At 43.0% G+C, this 17290-nt stretch overlaps 1 protein-coding gene across 1 annotated transcript in view; it reads left to right on the top strand.

Annotated features, from left to right (window-relative positions):
- Positions 1 to 5222: 5222 nt before the first annotated feature.
- The window catches only part of gna12a (guanine nucleotide binding protein (G protein) alpha 12a), a 106392-nt gene continuing 94324 nt past the window's right edge, over positions 5223 to 17290 (top strand). Inside the window, exon 1 of the mRNA XM_086000283.1 lies at positions 5223 to 5718. Within this exon, the coding sequence (XP_085856409.1) occupies positions 5446 to 5718 (273 nt within the window). The 5' untranslated portion in view covers positions 5223 to 5445. The remainder of the gene's footprint in view (positions 5719 to 17290) is intronic.

Below are 17290 nucleotides of genomic sequence, written 5' to 3'. Positions count from 1 at the left end.
TTGTACCATACAAAATTTGGGTTATCTCATTTACAACCAGTTTCTAGTATGGTGGGAAATGGAGAAGTTCAGATCCTTTGGTAGCTAATGCTTGCTGCCGTTTTACCATCATGGGATGCCATGCTTGGAACAGAAGATTTGTAACAACTTTTTGTGATACCTGATCCTCAGCAGACGATTAATGTACCTTTGTTATAGATCAATAGAAAAAAAGCAGTGGGCGGGTAGATGCAAAGCAGCAGTCCTGAGATCAAGTCTTATTTGTTGAAGTAATGATAGGATATGAGGGGTTTTGATCGAGTAGGGAGGGAGAAATTGTTTCCACTAGCAGGAGGGACGGTAACCAGCGATCACAGATTTAAGATAATTGGCAAAAAAAGCCAGGGGGGGATTTGAGGAGAATTTTGATTTACTCAGCGAGTTGTTATAATCTGGAATGCGCTGCCTGAAAGGGTGGTGGAAGCAGATTCAGTAGTAACTTTCAAAAGGCAACTAGATATATACCTCAAAAGAAAACATTTGTAGGGCTACGGGGCAAGAGCAGGGAAGTGGATCTAATTGGATAGTTCTTTCAGAGAGCTAGCACAAACACGATAGGCCGAATGGCCTCCTTCTATGCTGTATCATTGAATAACTCTATGAGATTAAAAGCTGAGCAATTTGAATTACATCCTTAAAATAGACTCCATCCTGTACCATTCGTTATAATATATAGGGGTAGGCTTTATGAATCATGCAGAGCTGCATGCAACAAGGGTGCATATCAGGAATTCAGTATCCCCCACATGATATTGTGAGGTATACTGAATATTTATATCTCAACCAACATCACTAAAAGAGATTATCACATTGCTGTTTGTGGGAGCTTGCTGTGCTGAAATTGGCTGCCACGTTTCCCACATTACAACAGTGACTACACTTCAAAAGTAATTTATTGACTGTAAAACGCTTTGGGACGTCCTGAGGTTGTGAAAGGCGCTGTATAAATGCAAGTTATTTCTATAGTAACTGAAAGCAGTTTGAAAAAAGTACTTTAAGCGACTTGTATAGATATTTAGTGGTGGTTGCCTGTTGTTCATTGGCTACAGTGTAGTAACAGAGGCAGTGAAAACATTTGTCTTAGATAAAAAGGTGGACTTTGCGAGGTTCCACTTGTGGTGTGGAGCCATGGTAGCTGGGAGTGTGGGTTGTAGCATTAGGTGTGGAGGTCAGAGCACCTGCTTTGCATTGCGCCACATTTCACAGTGAAGAAACTTTCATGTTCTGTTAATCTTTGATTCTTCTGCAAATTGGTTTGACGTAGGATTTAACGACAGATTTCATATGGTTCATGCTGGCTCCTCACCCTTAGCTCAACCCGCTCATATAAAATAAGCACAGGAGGGAAATACTGTTCCACTTCTGAGTATTGGACTCTGAAAGGTGCACTGGACTGTTTCCCGTTGCGCTGAAAGCTTATTTTAGATCTTGTTCTGGTTCCTTTAGTTGCTTTTCACTTGCATTACTTCCTGCTGTTGTCTAGCACTGATTTTACCTGATAAAGTTTCCCATAACGGAAAAATAAATTCCAGAATTTGGTTAATTAAAATAAAACCCTGTAACACAAATGTTGTCAGCAAGATTAAAAGAAGTATAAGATTCTGTCATCTCCCTGGGCATAGAATTACATAGAATGTACAGCAAAGAAATAGGGCATTGGGTTCAACTGGTCCGTGCCGGTGTTTATGCTCCACATGAGCCTCCTCCCACCCCCTTCATCTAATTCTATCTGCATAACCTTCTATTCCTTGCTCCCTCGTGTGTTTATCTAGCGTCCCCTTAAATATCTATGCTGTTCACCTCAACTACTCTTGTGCTAAACAGTTCCACATTCTAACCACTCTCTCAGTAAAGAGGTTTCTACTGAATTCCCTATTCGATTTATTAGTGACTATCTTATATTTATGGTCCCTAGTTTTGGCCTCCCGCACAAGTAGAAACATCTTCTCTATGACTGCCCTGTCGAACTCCTTCATAATCTTAAAGACCTCGACCAGGTCACCCCTCAGTCTTCCCTTTTCTATGCGGCTCGGTGTTAAATTTTTTGTCTTATAATACTCCTGTGATGCGCCTTGGGACGTTTTACTATGTTAAAGGCGCTATATAAATACAAGTTGTTGTTGTAGAGAAAAGAGGCTCAGCCTGTTTAATCTTTTCTGATAGGTAGAACCTCAGTTCTAGTATCATCCTTGTAAATAAACAAGTAAAATGACTCGCATCACTTGGTATGCCTCTTTGCTTTTCAAAAAAATGATTTTCAGTTCATCACCCATTGTCATATTGAGCGAGCTGTGGCTAGTTAAGTTGCTGTGCTTTTCCAATTAAAGTCAAAGTTTTCTGATTATGAAGATTTTGTTTCATTTTCACCTGAACCAAGTTGTATTTGTTCAGTTAATTTCATCTAATTTTGTCACCGAATCCCAGGACAGAGATACCAAAAAATATCATTATCGGTCGACTATCATCATAGAAACATAGAAGATAGGAGCAGGAGTAGGCCATTCGGCCCCTCGAGCCTACTCCACCATTCAATGCGATCATGGCTGATCATCCAAATTCAGTACCCTGTCCCTGCCTTCTCCCCATATCCCTTTAGCCTTAAGAAATATATCCAACTCCTTCTTGAATATATTTAATGAATGAATTGGCCTCTACTGCCTTCTGTGGTAGAGAATTCCACAGGTTCACCACTCTCTGGGTGAAGAAATTCCTCCTCATCTCTGTCCTCGGAGCTCGTGTGATTGTCCTCCACACCTGTTTATTCATCAAAAAATTGCAGGGATGCAGGGAAAGAGCGGGGGAGTGGAACTAACTGGATTGCCCTTCGAAAGAGCCGGCGCAGACTCGGTGGACCAAATGGCCTCCTTCTGTAATAACAACAGAAAATGCTGGAAAAACTCAGCAGGTCAGGCAACATCCGTGGAGAGAAATTTGAGTTGACGTTTCGGGTTGGACCCTTCTTCAAAACTGGAAAGAAAAGAAACTAGATCGGAGGCAGGGCTGCGATCGGACAAAAGAATAAAAGAAACAAAAGAAGTAAAAGAGATTAGAAGCTAGACGAGATGGTAATAGGCTGGGATTAGGTGTAAAGTGTACTGGCAGGGCAAAAGATAGCTGTCAGGTGTGAGAGAGAAACAAAAGGAAAGGGGGGGGGGGAAAGGAGTGGAACAATTACAAGAGAAAATGAAATGGGGGCCGAGCTTATGATCTGAAATTGTTGAACTCGCTATTGAGTCCGGAAGGCTGCAGACTGCCTAATCGGAAGATGAGGTGCTGTTCCTCGAGTTTACGTTGAGCTTCCGTGGAACAATACAAGAGGCCAAGGACGGTGAGGTCCGAGTGGGAATGGAGCGGTGAATTAAAATGACAGGCGACCGGAAGCTCGGGGTCACCCTTACGGACTGAACGGAGGTGTTCCGCAAAGCGGTCACCCAATCTGCGTTTGGTCTCCCCAATGTAGAGGAGACCGCATCGTGAGCAGCGAATACAGTATACTAGATTGCGAGAAGTATAAGTAAATCGCTGTTTCACCTGGAAGGGGTGTTTGGGGCCCTGGACAGTGGGAAGGGGGGAGGTATAGGGGCAGGTGTTACATCTCCTCCGCTTGCACGGGAAGGTGCCAGGCGAAGAGGAAGGGCTGTTTGGGGTGATAGAGGAGTGGACTAGGGTGTCTCGGAGGGAGCGGTCCCTGCGGAATGCTGAAAGGGGAGGGGAGGGGAAGATACGTTTGGTGGTGGGATCACTTTGGAGGTAGCGGAAATGCCGGAGGATGATCCGTTGAATGTGGAGGCTGGTGGGGTGAAAGGTGAGGACAAGGGGAACCCTATCGTGGTTCCGGGAGGGAGGGGCAGGGGTGAGGGCAGAAGTGCGGCAGAAGAGGGCCTCCTTCTGTGCTGTACTAGTCTATGATTCTATGATCATGCACGATGGGAGTTTCTATATTCTGCGCAATTTGAGTACTGTAATTCTAGGTTGCCCTCTCTTTTTGTTTCCACCCAGAAGATAAGGACTAATTATAGATGAAGTGGAAATCTGATCATTTATGAAAGGATGGATGCATTGTGTTTGATTTATGAACATACGAACAATGATGGACAGGAAACGATCCACTGGTCCATCCAACCTATCCCACACAACTGCTCGGCCTTGTGCATCACAATATATACACTCCCCATCCCACCCGAAAGCCACGTGATCTCCTGGGAGAGGCGAAAAACCAGATAAAATCTGGAATATTCATCTACCAAAATAAACAGATAAAATCTGGGATGGTCATCTAGGACCCCTTCATGACCCCCCCCTCCCTCTCAGTCCTCTCATGAGTAATGGGAGGAATCCTAAGCACAGTGCAGATGTTTGGCATGGCATTGTTTGGATACCATTATTTGGCAGCAGGCTGCCTCCTCCCATTTCTTCTTAAGCACTCACTGGACAGTCAGTCGCTGGAGGTGTCTGGGTGGGCGGGGCCTGAATGAATGACAGGGTTTCCACCCAATCTGTTTCATTGATGGCCTACCTGCTCACTTATTGGCTAACATGCTCAGGACCTCGACGAATAACCGGTTCAGGTCAAGTGATTGACAGCGATTGAGGCGGTGCTTCTGATCAGTCAAAGAAGGGTGTGGCCCAGCCTAGGCCGCAATCTAACTGAGTTTCAAGGTGAACGATCACTGAACCTACATAGACAACTTCCTTGTTGGAGGATATAAACGAATTAACAAAGAACAGAGTTGACGTTTACCTTTAGTTTTACGTTTTAAAATGTAGAACAAGGGCGGGACGATTGACAGCAGTAATATCCAATCAGTGATCCGAAGCGCTTCGATTGACAGCGGAGCTGACCAATCCCGAGGGGCTTCTGCGCGGCCTCGGCGAACCGTGCCATTTTTTAAATAAAAAAAGCTGATGATTGACAGGCCGCTGGACCAATCAAAAGTTAAAACGCGAGATTTTGAGGGTGCCGCCTCTCTGGCTGACCGACAGGGCGGTGGTCGAATGAGCGAAGGAGCCGGCGATGATTGACAGGCTGGTCGGTTGACCAATCGAAAGTTGAAACGCGAGCTGTGGGCGTGTCGCCTCTTTTTTCTGACGGGCAGGTGGCTGGTCGAATGAGCGACGGAGCCGGCCATGATTGACAGGCGGAGCGGCCAATCACTGATGAGCGGCTGAACCGGCTCCAGCCCTCCCCCTCCCCTGCCCGCGTCGAGTGAAGTTTTCGTTCGTCAGTCGGTGAATGAATGGGGAGTCGGTGGGTTTTCGCCGGGCGATTGCGGGAGGTGGACAGACCGTTCTAAAAAAAAAAAATTTAAATTTATTTTGGAATTTACGCCGACTTTTTTTTAAATCCCTCATTTTAAATTAATTTTTTTTTGCTGAGGTGTTGCGGAGTGCCGGCCGCCAGTCACCATGGCCGAGTTCGTCCAGCGCCTCAGCGCCTGTTTCCCGGCCTGTCAGTCGAGCCAGAGCGACCGGGCACAGCGCCGCAGGAGCCGGGAGATCGACGCCCTGCTGGCCCGGGAGCGGCGCTACGTCCGGCGCCTGGTGAAAATCCTGCTGCTGGGGGCCGGCGAGAGCGGCAAGAGCACTTTCCTCAAGCAGATGAGGATCATTCACGGCCGCGACTTCGACTGCAAGGCGCTGGAGGAGTTCAGGGACACCATCTTCGAGAATGTTATCAAGGTTAAAAAAAAACATCCGCACATTTAATGGGTGTGGGGTGGTCGGGGAAAAATTCCAGGTTATCATTTAGCACCGAATAATACACGTTCAGGATCAGAGGAAGCGTTCAGATAATTGTCCTTATTTTTTATTGGCATTGCAATTTAAAATAGAAAGTAATTTGCAATGGAGATGTTTTAACATCTGTTAATTCCTAGTAGAGCATTGCTTGTGTCTCTTTTTTTGACCCCCCACCCTGCTGAAATGTATGTATTATGAGCGTCTGAGTTGCCCCCCACCCCTATTTCTGAAGTGGTCTTGTTGTCAATGTTTTCCTTTGTGACCAGCTGAAGGGAGTCTTCACTCTGCTCTCTTCCTTTTTTGTGAGGATCAGAAGGTAGAGAGAGAGACACACAAGCGATGCTCTACTCCACCTAACTAGGAATTAACAGTTTTTTAAAACATCGCCACAGATAAAACCCGTTGCAAACTACTTTTTTCTATTTTAAATTGCAAGGTCAATTAAACAAAAATGAGGACAGTCATCTCAACGCCTCCTCTGATCCTGAGCGTGCTAAATTGATAAACCCCGGAAATCCCCCCACAGTGTATGCTGAGTTTTAAAATGGGTAAACCTGTATCTTACACTGATTTTTATTTAACAAGTTGCCTCAGTATTAACTGTGAAAAATGAGTTCCATGGACAATAGGCTTCTGTTGGCATCTATAGCATGTTTGGTATTCTACAAAATGGGTTATACATTGACATACTACAGTTCTGATGTGTGTGAGTCATGCTGGAGACATGCTATAGGGTGGCAATTAAATGTTTTGGTCAAGAAGGCAAGGTACACCAAGACATTAGATGTTGTATGTTAAACTTGGATTTTAAAATCCTATCTATTGTGGAAAAAAAAGGAGTGTCCTGTGCTGTATTTAGAATATGAAAATACAGTGCAGTATACTTTTGAACCTAGACGAAAGACCATAGGCCATTGTGTAGGGCTCCACCAAGGTTGAAAAAGGTAAGAAAGGACAAAGTAAATCGAGGAGCGTATAAGTTGTATAATGCCAAACCTGCATTTTAAAATTCTGTAGGTTGTAGGAGGAAGGAAGGGTTTTGAGGTCCGGGGATGGGGAGGATTAGACGGTGCAACAAATCTTCATTTCAACAAAGTGAGATTGCAGGGAAGAGCAGCATGTAGCACAGCTTAGGAGGAATAAGAAGAAATTTCAGAGGAGCAATCACTGGAACCACTGATTTGTGGTGACGGGATGAGTCAGATTCTCTATTAAATTACATGGGATTCTGGGATTTTTACTGGTGTTTGGGGATCAAATTTTGAAATTTTATTTCAATGAAAACTGTGAATTAAATGGGCCCTGGCAATGACCCAGAATGGAGTGATGCGGCACAGAAGGAGGCCATTCAGCCCATCGTGCCTGTGCCGGCGCTTTGAAAGAGCTCTCCAATTAGTCTCACTCCCCTGCTCTTTCCCCATAGGCCTGCAAATGTTTTTGTTTCAGGTATTTATCCAATTCCCTTTTGAAAGTTACTGAATCTGGTTCCACCACCCTTTCAGTCAGTGCATTCCAGATCATCTCCCCACTGGTTCTTTTGCCAATTACCTTAAATCTGTGCCCTCTGGTTACCGACCCTTCTGCCACTGGAAACAGTTTCTCCTTATTTACTCTATCAAAACCCTTCAAGATTTTGAACACCTCTGTCAAATTTCCCTTTAAGCTTCGCTGCTCTAAGGAGGCCAACCCAGCTTCGCTGCTCTAAGGAGGCCAACCCAAGTTTCTCCAGTCTCTCCACGCAACTGAAGTCTTTCACCCCTGGTACCATTCTAGTAAATCTCCTCTGCACCCTCTCTAAAGCCTTGACATCCTTCCTATCGTGTGTTTTTTCTTTAAAAGAGAAAGACACACAAGGTTGCGGCGAGGAAAGAGGTTAACATACAACAAGCTTTCTGTTGTCTTTTTTCCAGTAGTGTGTTTGAAAGGTGGGAGAAGCGCTTCCTCAGATGTGGGAGCAGTGTTCCTCTTTGACAAACGTGCCTTTTATAGAGTTAAGGAGGCAAGAAGCATGAAAGGGAAGCCAAACTTCTTGTAGGGAGCTTTAGCTTGGAGGAAATGTGGGAGTTTGATTTGAGATAAAAGGAGGTAGTGAGGCCAAAAATGCCACAAGATGAAGGACTAAGAGTGAAGCCAATTCAAAAAATGAACCTTTCTTGTGTGAGTAACTAATTGTTATTTCTTTTGGTGACATTAAATAAAAGGCCATACTGGCTGGAGAAAAAACGTTAATATGAACCTGTAGGATAGGTGCGTGTGTGCAGATGAAACATGAACTTTGCTTTGCTCAGCGGCCAAATTAAAAAAAAAAAAAAAAACTGCATTCCACATGGCAATGTTGTGGAAGTATGTAAGGAATAAATATGAAGAAAATAATGCTCAAGTTTATGCAGTAAGTCACTGGCATGGAATAATCTATTGTTTACAGTGCCAAACAGCTGCATCAAGAACAAAAGCAAAAATCTAGCTTTCTTCAGGCTCTGCTAATGAAAGGCGAAGCAAGTCTAGAGGGAGTACTTTTTGTTCCAAGTAGTTTTAGAAGAAAATAAGTCTTGCTTTTAATTTCTTTGACATTTTTGTCAATTTTATCACCATCCCAGAGACCCTCATCCTCTTTTCAGTATCCTCTAGACTTGACTAGTCCAATGCTCTCCGGCCAGCCTCCCACCTTGTATCCTCCACAAACTTGAGATCATCCAAAAATCTGCTGCCCGTATCCTAACTCGCACCAAGTCTCCTTCACCCAACACCCCTGTGCTCGCTGACCCACATTGGCTCCTGGTTCGGCAACACCTCCATTTTTAAAAATTCTCATCCTTGGTTTTAATTCCCTCCATGGCCTTTCCCCTCCCTATCTCTATAACCACCTCCAGTCCTATAACCTTCTGAGATCTCCTACAATTCTGGCCTCTTTGGCATCCTCCCCTACCCCCAAATTTCATCGCTCCACCATTGGCAGCCGTGCCTCCAGCTGCCTCGGCTCTAAGCTCTGGAATTTCCTCTCTGCCTCTCTAACACTCTCTCCTCTTTTAAGACGCTCCTTAAAACCTAACTCTTTGACTAAGCTTTTGGTCTAATATCTCTTTGTGGCTCGGTGTCAAAGTTTCCTTGATAACACTCCTGTGAAGTGTCTTGGGGATGTTTTACTACATTAAAGGCGCTATATAAATGCAAGTTGTTGTCATGTACAGTAGACTCTGTTGTGTTGGCTGATCTCAGCCAGGGCAGTGGTAGAGTTCCTACATTTTTTTTTTCAGTAACCCTGCATTCAGGAGTGAAAAATCAGATCGAGATCTTTTAATTGTTCTGTCACAATGTATGTGTGCGTGTGTGAAAGCTGGGTGCGAGCACAGTTCGGCTTCGCTGTGGGACGGACTCCCTGCAGTCGGATAACTTGCTTGTACCTCATTGTCTAAGTGTGCAGGTGACGAGTGACCGCCTTGGCAAGGTGCGACAGGGTCTCTGGTTCCCATGGAACTTTTAATATATTTTTGAGGGAAAGAAAGGGAATCTCAGTCCCTATTTGCCACCATTCTGGTGTTGCAATCAATTCTGAATTTTGTAATGGGAAAGTGAGGCTATCTTATCGAAACATATAAGATTGTGAGGGGGCTTGATCGGGTGGATGCGGTGAGGATGTTTCCACTGGTGGGTGAGACTAGAACTAGGGGGCATAATCTTAGAATAAGGGGCTGCCCTTTCAAAACTGAGATGAGGAGAAACTTCTTCACTCAGAGGGTAGTAAATCTATGGAATTTGCTACCCCAGAGAGCTGTGGAAGCTGCAACATTAAATAAATTTAAAACGGAGATAGATAGTTTCCTAGCAGATAAGGGAGTTAGGGGTTACGGGGAGCGGGCAGGGAAGTGGACGTGAGTCTAGATTCGGATCAGCCATGATCCTATTGAATGGCGGAGCAGGCCCGAGGGGCCGTATGGCCTACTCCTGCTCCTACTTTTTATGTTCTTATGTTGTATGCAGGCCTTTTTTGGGATCATTGATGGACTTCGAAGTTTGAAGGGTTGAAATGTATGGTGAAATACAGGTTGGTCCTGATGAGACTGCTGACTTTACAAGTTTTCCACTGTTGTCATGTTTGTTTATAAAAAAAAAAGTATTTTCACCAACTGAAAGAGAAACTCTCGTCTTTGTAGTTCTGCAATAAGAATACGATTTTAGTAGTTTCCCATTCCCATGTTAATGTAGTTCATCAGAATTTTAAAATCATTTACAGTTTAGTCTTACTAAATTAGCTGTATTTTTAGTTAAATAGATTAGGAACAGGTCTATTATCTTTTCACCAGTTCTTGGTGCATACAATCTTGTAGCCTCACTCTTGCTAGCTTAAGCTGATGTGTTTTTTCTTTATGAAGTCTACCTGCTGTGAATTTGTTTCCTCAATGTGTAAAATCAAGACAATCTCGTTTAAAGGAAATATCCAGTTTAATTTTCCAAGCTATTTTAAGTTGGCCTTTATATGTTTTTAACTTATCTGTAGAGGTTAAACATTGGACTGAGTCTTTTCTTACTTGATCTTTGGGTGTGAGCGATGAAGTCATAGTGGCATTGGTTGCTCTGAGAATGTGATGATGGGCCTCCTTCTTGAACCACTGGCGTCCTTGTGGTGATTGTGCTCCCACAGCGGTGTTGGGTATGGAATTCCAGATTATTGACTGAACTAATGGCAATGTATGCCCAAGTCAGGATGGTGTGTGACTTGGAGGGGAACTTGGGGGTGATGATGTTCTCACAGCATTGTTGCTTTTGTTCTTGGTGGTAGAGGTAGCAGGGGAGGGAGGTGCTGTCAAAGTAACCTTGGTGATTAGCTGCAGTGCATCCTGTAGATTGTACATACTGCAGCTATTGTGCGTCGGTTGTGGAGGTAGTGGATATTGAGTCCAGGGGCACCGATCAGATGAACTGCTCTGTCCTGGATAGTGTCGAGCTTCTTTAGTTTAGTTGCGGCTGTACCCAGCCAGGCGAGGCTTTGCGGGGTCAGGAGGTGAGCCACTCGTGGCCTAGTACCCAGCCTGTGTCCTGTTCCTCCAGCCATGGTGTTGATCTGAGTGGCCCGTAGGATGTTGATAGTGGGGGAACTTGCTGATGGTGCCTTTCAAGGTAATGGGGAAATGGCTGGGCTTTCTCTTGTTTGAGATGCTCATTACCTGGCACTTGTATGGTGCGAATGTTACCTGCAACTTGACAGCCTAAGTCAGGATTTTATCCAGGTCCTGTTGTAGGCTGACGTGGGTTGCTTTTATTATCAGAGGAGTTGTAACTGGAGCTGAACACTGTGGAATTGTTATCAAACAGCCCCACCCTATACCATATGATGGAGGGAAGGTCAATAATGAAACTACTGAAGAAGATTGGGCTGAAGACGCCTCCTTGAGGCGCTCCTGCAGTAATGCTCTGGGGCTGTGATGGCTGGCCTCCAACAACCATGAGCATCTTCCTTTGCATCAGGTATGGCTCCAGCCATTGGAGGGTTTTCCCTGTGACTGCTATTGACTTCAGTTTTGCTATGGAGGTATCTGCCTCAATAGTAGAAGTATAAATATGCAGCCATCTTTCTATTTCCAAGCAGTCTGACCAGTTTACGGTTTTGTACTTTGTTAGTTCTCATTGATGTCATACTCCGTCGAATGCTGCCTTGATGTTGAGGGCAGCGACTCTCGCCTCTTCTCTGGCATTCAGCTCTTGCGTCCGTGTCTGGATCAAGGTTGTCATTTGGTCTGGAGCTGGCCTAAGCATTGGTGAGCAGGTTATTGGTGAGTAGTTGTTGCTTGATATAAATCACCCCTTCCATCACGTTACTGATGATTGGGAGGAGGCTGATTGTGTGGTAATTGGCCAGGTTAGATTTGTCTTTTTAATTGAAGGAGAAAAGTGTAGGGACAATGATTTTCAGTGTTTCTATCCAAATGGATTGTAAAGTAGATGCCCCCACCCCACCAAAAAAAAGTTTAAGCACTTCTCTTTTTTTTGTCTTGCAGAGGAAATGTCAACAATCTTAGTATCATATTTGTTACAAAGCTGTTCATCCTCTTGTGTTGACTGGCTCTGTTGGGTCCAGAAGTTAAGAATTTGGGTGATAGTCATCTGCTATGTACTGATTTTTTTGTTGTTGTTGTTCCTTGGAGACTTCCCATTTGGTATGTTGGACTGGAATAATTCCAGTGTTTGCTGAATCCTTTGAAGTAATTTGTCAAGTGGGGCCTGTTGCTAAGTGGCTCTCCGATGAATTAGAAACCAGTAAAAATAGGTCTTCAGCTTACTGTGAGAATAATACTAATAACATTTTCTCAAGGCAGGAAGTGTTTTTCCTAACTAGATTTTAGGGGTGTGGAGGAGGGAGTACTCCACCATTGAAAGTACTCCTTTTTCTTCAGCCCTCCCATGGTTTGATCTCTCCTTTCTAAATGGTTTCATGTAGGTTAAGATGATGCATATTTCCTGAAATCTGACCACTTTCTTTTGAGCAGAGATTTAGGATTCACTCTTATTGCATATGGTTCACTTAAAAGTGCTGCAGCTTAAAGCAGCCCCAACCTAGCTGGCAGTGTAGTTAGGTAAATGTCAGGCAGCTGTGCCTGGAGACTCCCAAGACCTATCGAGAGAAGTGATTTTTATCTGTGTGTCTGAAGGTATCGGCCTCCATAGTAGAACTACCATTGGAGATACTTGCAGCCATCTTTTCCATTTTGAAGCAGTCTGACCAGTTTACAGCTTTGTGCTTTGTGGCTTGCAAGCACGTTTGTTACCACAGCAGCTGGACATTTTGAAAATACTGTGTTGCAGATTCCATTCTGAAGTGGTTTTGCAATATAAATGCCAATCGGATACGACTCCCAATATCTGAAGTTGTGGTTATATTCAAAGTGCTTAAAAACAGATCCGTGGCAACAGCAGAGAAGATTAAGATGAGATTTAATAGAGGTGTTTAAAATCATGAAGGATTTAGGTAGAGAAACTGTTGAAGGGTTGATAATGAGAGGGCACAGATTTAAGCTGATTGGCAAAAAAACCAGAGGCGACATAAGGAGAAACTTCTTTGCGCAAGGAGTGGTTAGGATTTGGCATGCACTGCCTGATCAGGTGGTGGCTACAGATTCAATAGTAGTCTTCAAAAGGGAATCAGATAAATACTTGAAGGAGAAAAAATTGCAGGGCTATGGGGAAAGAGCGGGGGAGTGGGACTAACAGGATTGCTCTTCGAAAAGAGCCAACGCAGACACCATGGGCTGAATGGGGGGCCTCCTTCTGTGCTGTACTATTCTATGATTCTAGAACAGTATCAATTTTCAGCCAACAGTACCTGATGTTACTTGCCCGTGAATCAGACACCTCTGATCATTAATGAGTTCCACGCATTCATGTTTACATACTTGCAGAGTTCAGATGTATATGGTGATAAATTTCCTTCATGGTTTTGAGTGTGGGCAGAAGCATCTGCTTTTTCAAAACATGTAAAGTGCCCAGGAGGTCCAACGGATACCCTGACCAACTTTTAAGCTCGGCTTAACACTGCACTGGAGTTGTCGGGTCCAAGCGGTGGGACGTGGCCCTCCCACAGAGGCTCTTGCACTCCTCTCGATTCAGATTGAAACTTAAAATGCCAGTATAATTACACCCTAATTTGTACAGAAGTAATTCCAGTCCTGCAGCTGGGCGGGGTGCTTTAATTATGTGTACATCTATCATGGAAAATTTATTGTACGTGACTGACAAATCCAATTGTTATCGCTTAATTGTGTTTAATTTTCACTTTGTATCTTATATAATGGGAAATACATTTCTGTATGCCACTTTGGAAAGTTTGGTCTTTAAGAAAAAAATGAAAGATCTCCCATCAGCTACTGCCTATGGTAATTTTACAGCCTGGTTTCATTATCTGTCTGATAACTGTTAAATGCCTAACTAGTTCAGTTTGCTGCTTCCATTTATGTAATGAAATCTACACGTATAGTGGGAAAAGACACAGGGTAGGCACTTGCTACCCACTGTTCCTGTATTCAAATATTTTTTCTGGCTAATCCTGAAGAAAGAAATTAAAAGTTCCTGGTTCCTCCACTTCGCCACACAGGCAGACTTCCTTATAGTTGTAAATACATTTCAAATGGAAGGCTCTTGTAGGCCATAAGACTTTTTACATTTGGGAGTATCTACATTTTACAGTTCTTCTCTGTTTTATTGAATAAAGATAAGTCCTAATTCTCTTTCCCCCCCCCCCCCCCCCCCCCAATTATTTCCTGTTTTTAAAATAAGTCGCCACCATTTGGTCTACTCACTTAACCACTATCGATCAAAGCACCTTTTAACAATATTGAGGGAAATGGGTTTTAGAACAGAGTAATTTATCAACGATGCAACCTCTCCAATTTAGCTTCCTCATTTCCAATTTTTTTTCCCCGTGTGTGTGCATGCGTGCGTGTGTTAAAACAAATAGATACATTTAATCACTTGTATTTTTGAGATTTCTACAGCTTAACTGAGAAACCCTTTAGAAAATAAAGTATATGATCCATGACTACGAAACTTCAATATCGGGGCTTTAAAATTCCCTTCAATGTGACCCGATCCTCCTTGTAGGAATACAATAATGGATCTGCATGAAATAGCAACTTGGGTTTTTCTTGTACCTATTGTACTGTATTTCTTTTAGAATTTTAAAATGCCTTATGTTTTTAATATTCTCCCCATTTTACTGCTAGGTCCCATTGTCTAGGAACCATATCCATATTGCTGCTGAGAGGGTGGGTTGTGAAGTGTGTGAGAGTAGCCAAGGTTTTGATGACTATTTCTTTGAAGTTGTGCTGAGCTTTGCTTCGTGCTTTCCTGCACCTGAGTGGGACCCTTTTTAGCGATTCAACATTAGAGCTCCAACGTGCTGTACCATTGTGATCCCTGCCAAGATTAATATTTTGTTTGACAAAATATAATTGAACAATCAAACTGCACTTTAAAGAAGGAAATATTCCCATAAGATTTGTAAGTATGCTGATTCAAGTAAGAGGTAGCATCCTTTTCAGCTTTATGCAAAGGCACATCATTATTTATAGATCCATTCTTTTTTTAGTGGTAAAATTGCTAAAATGCAATGGTTGCTGTCTTTTCTTTTAGTTAAGCACAGCAGACTCCTGATAAACTGTAGCCTTGCTTGAAATGACTGAAATGTATAATTTTGTGTGCCAACCATACTATCCTCTTCATAAGGGCATACTGTAATTTCAAATGTTACTGAAGGGGCACCCAGGCACTTAAATTGAAGGAAATAGACCCTCATTGATTAAAGCTGGTTAGTTGTGGGGCTGTGGCTGTTGATGCAAGTTTTGATCAATAACAGACGGTGATTATTAATGTAATCAAGGTCAATGCTGTTTGGCATGGGGCATCCAGAGCGAGAGACTCGCTGATAATTGCAAGAATGGAGACCATTAATGCCTACTTCTGTTTCACACACCGCACCTTGCAATATTAACAATTGAAATGAGATTGTAGAATTCTGAAAATATTGATTTCTTTCTTTTTTAGCTCTCTGGTTTCAGAGATAGCCGGAAGCTGTCTGTAATTATAGATTGAAATTTGCAGGTGGGACTTTCTGAGCTAAAGTTATTGAATAAGTTTCTTGTTTACATGTAATTTGTGTTTACAGAGGCTTTTAGCCTGCACTCTGTGACATTCATGGGTCGAGTCTTGTCTGCTGACACCACATACTGAATCATTACTTATTTTTCTCTTTTTTTTCCCTCTTCTCTCCTGAAGGGTACAGTTCTGGCGATGCCAGTCACTTTACACGTAGCCATTCTTAATAATTAATCTACTGGTCAGTGTTGCACCTAACTCAGATTTTGTCTGTTATTCCTGCATTGTTGCTTCACGTGTGAAATGTAATTGGTTACACCCATATACTAAACATGAAATTTGAACCAATATTCTCTGTATGCTGCGCTTTGTTCTGTGCGGCCTGTTTCTTTTAGTGCACGGCCCCTCTAAATTTCAGCGCATGCACGGTATTTACAGTGGAGAAGCCGGTGAGCGGCCTGCATGGAACCTTTCCCATTACTGCGTGGCCGTGCAGCTTAGAGGGAACATTGGGTGTGACATGTTTATCGATTTGTAAAGATGGGCCAAGAAATGATCTCTTATTTACAGTACATGGGGAAACAGCATCAAAGCATTGCTCATTAATCACCTATCAATTCAATGCCTTTTTATTTACTTGTATGAATACACCCTAACATTTAAAAGTAACACTTCCCCCCCCCCAAAAATCCTTTCTGTGGAAAAATGTTCCAAAGCCCTGAAATGTGACTGTCTCTAACAGTATTTTCCATTGTGGGCCTGTGCCTCTGTGAAGATTCAACTTGGCGGTCATTCGTGGCCTCGGAGCCTTCATTCTCGGCTGGGAGCTTCACCCGATTACAGGTTTAAAAACTTGCAGCATGCATTTGTGCCTAGAACGTACAGAAAAATGTTTGATTTTAAGCAAGATTGGCTATTCTGAGCATGACCGCTCTTACTGTTTGTAAGCCTTGGCCCGTCCTGTTCCTTTGTTTGATGGACTGTGGACAAAAACCTCTAGCAAAGCTATTCTTGGATGTAGTTAAGGTAACTAAACAGAAGTTTATTGTACAAAAACCTCAAAATGAAGGTAAAACGTGAACTCGCTAACTTTGAAAGCGAGAACAGTCCATACTATATACTAGCTGATTGATCACAAATACAATCAGCATGTACAGTAGGTCGTGTATCAACCACTAATGAGAGAACCCAAGAAGGTGCAGGTCTTAGATTTCCTAATCTATTCAAAATGCAGTTGCATTTCTTTCCGTTTTTGAGTTTTTTTTGTATAATCATTGTATACAGCATACTGTAACAAGTTCTGAAAGGACTGTGCCACTAGTCAAGATTGGAAATGGGTTCTGAGTACATGGCCAGTTTTAAACATGTATATTTAAGTAAACGGTTTTAGTAATGCTGTAACCACTGCAGAGGCATTTTACAAAACAAAATGCAAGAAACCATTTTTGAAGTGGTTGCATTTGGGTCTGCAATTTGTAGCCAAAATGCACAGCATAATTGCACGTTAATTCTTTGAGTACAATTTTCTTTTTTAAAAACGCCCTGGAAAAATCTTTGTGGAGTCCACCTCTGTTGCTGCACCTGTATAGCCTAGTTTATGGGTACCCTGTAGATTTGTGTTCAGGAATTGGCACGTGAAGTTGGTTATAATAATGTGGGCAGATGCCTATCAGTTCCCTATTTAATTCTCCTGGCCAATCTAATAGTACTTGTTCTGTTTCTCCCTCCCATCCCATCCCCAGATTGCAAAGGGCAAACAGGCAATTAGTAATGTGATATGCAGACAAATGTACTTGTGCGGAGCATTTTAGATGGTGGCTGCTGGAATGACTAGACTGACTGTCTAAAGAGAATGTGGAGCTGCAGTGGCTGTTGAAGGTTTGCTATCTGCATCGTAAGCCAGATTTGTACAGCTCTAATTCCAGTATCG

The sequence above is a fragment of the Somniosus microcephalus genome, chromosome 11, assembly GCF_052327205.1.
Source record: "Somniosus microcephalus isolate GS21.2 chromosome 11, FLI_Smic_1.0, whole genome shotgun sequence".
NCBI classification, from domain to species: Eukaryota; Metazoa; Chordata; class Chondrichthyes; order Squaliformes; family Somniosidae; genus Somniosus; species Somniosus microcephalus.
The sequence above is the reverse complement of the archived record's forward strand: the minus strand, read 5'-3'. Positions and strand labels throughout refer to the sequence as shown.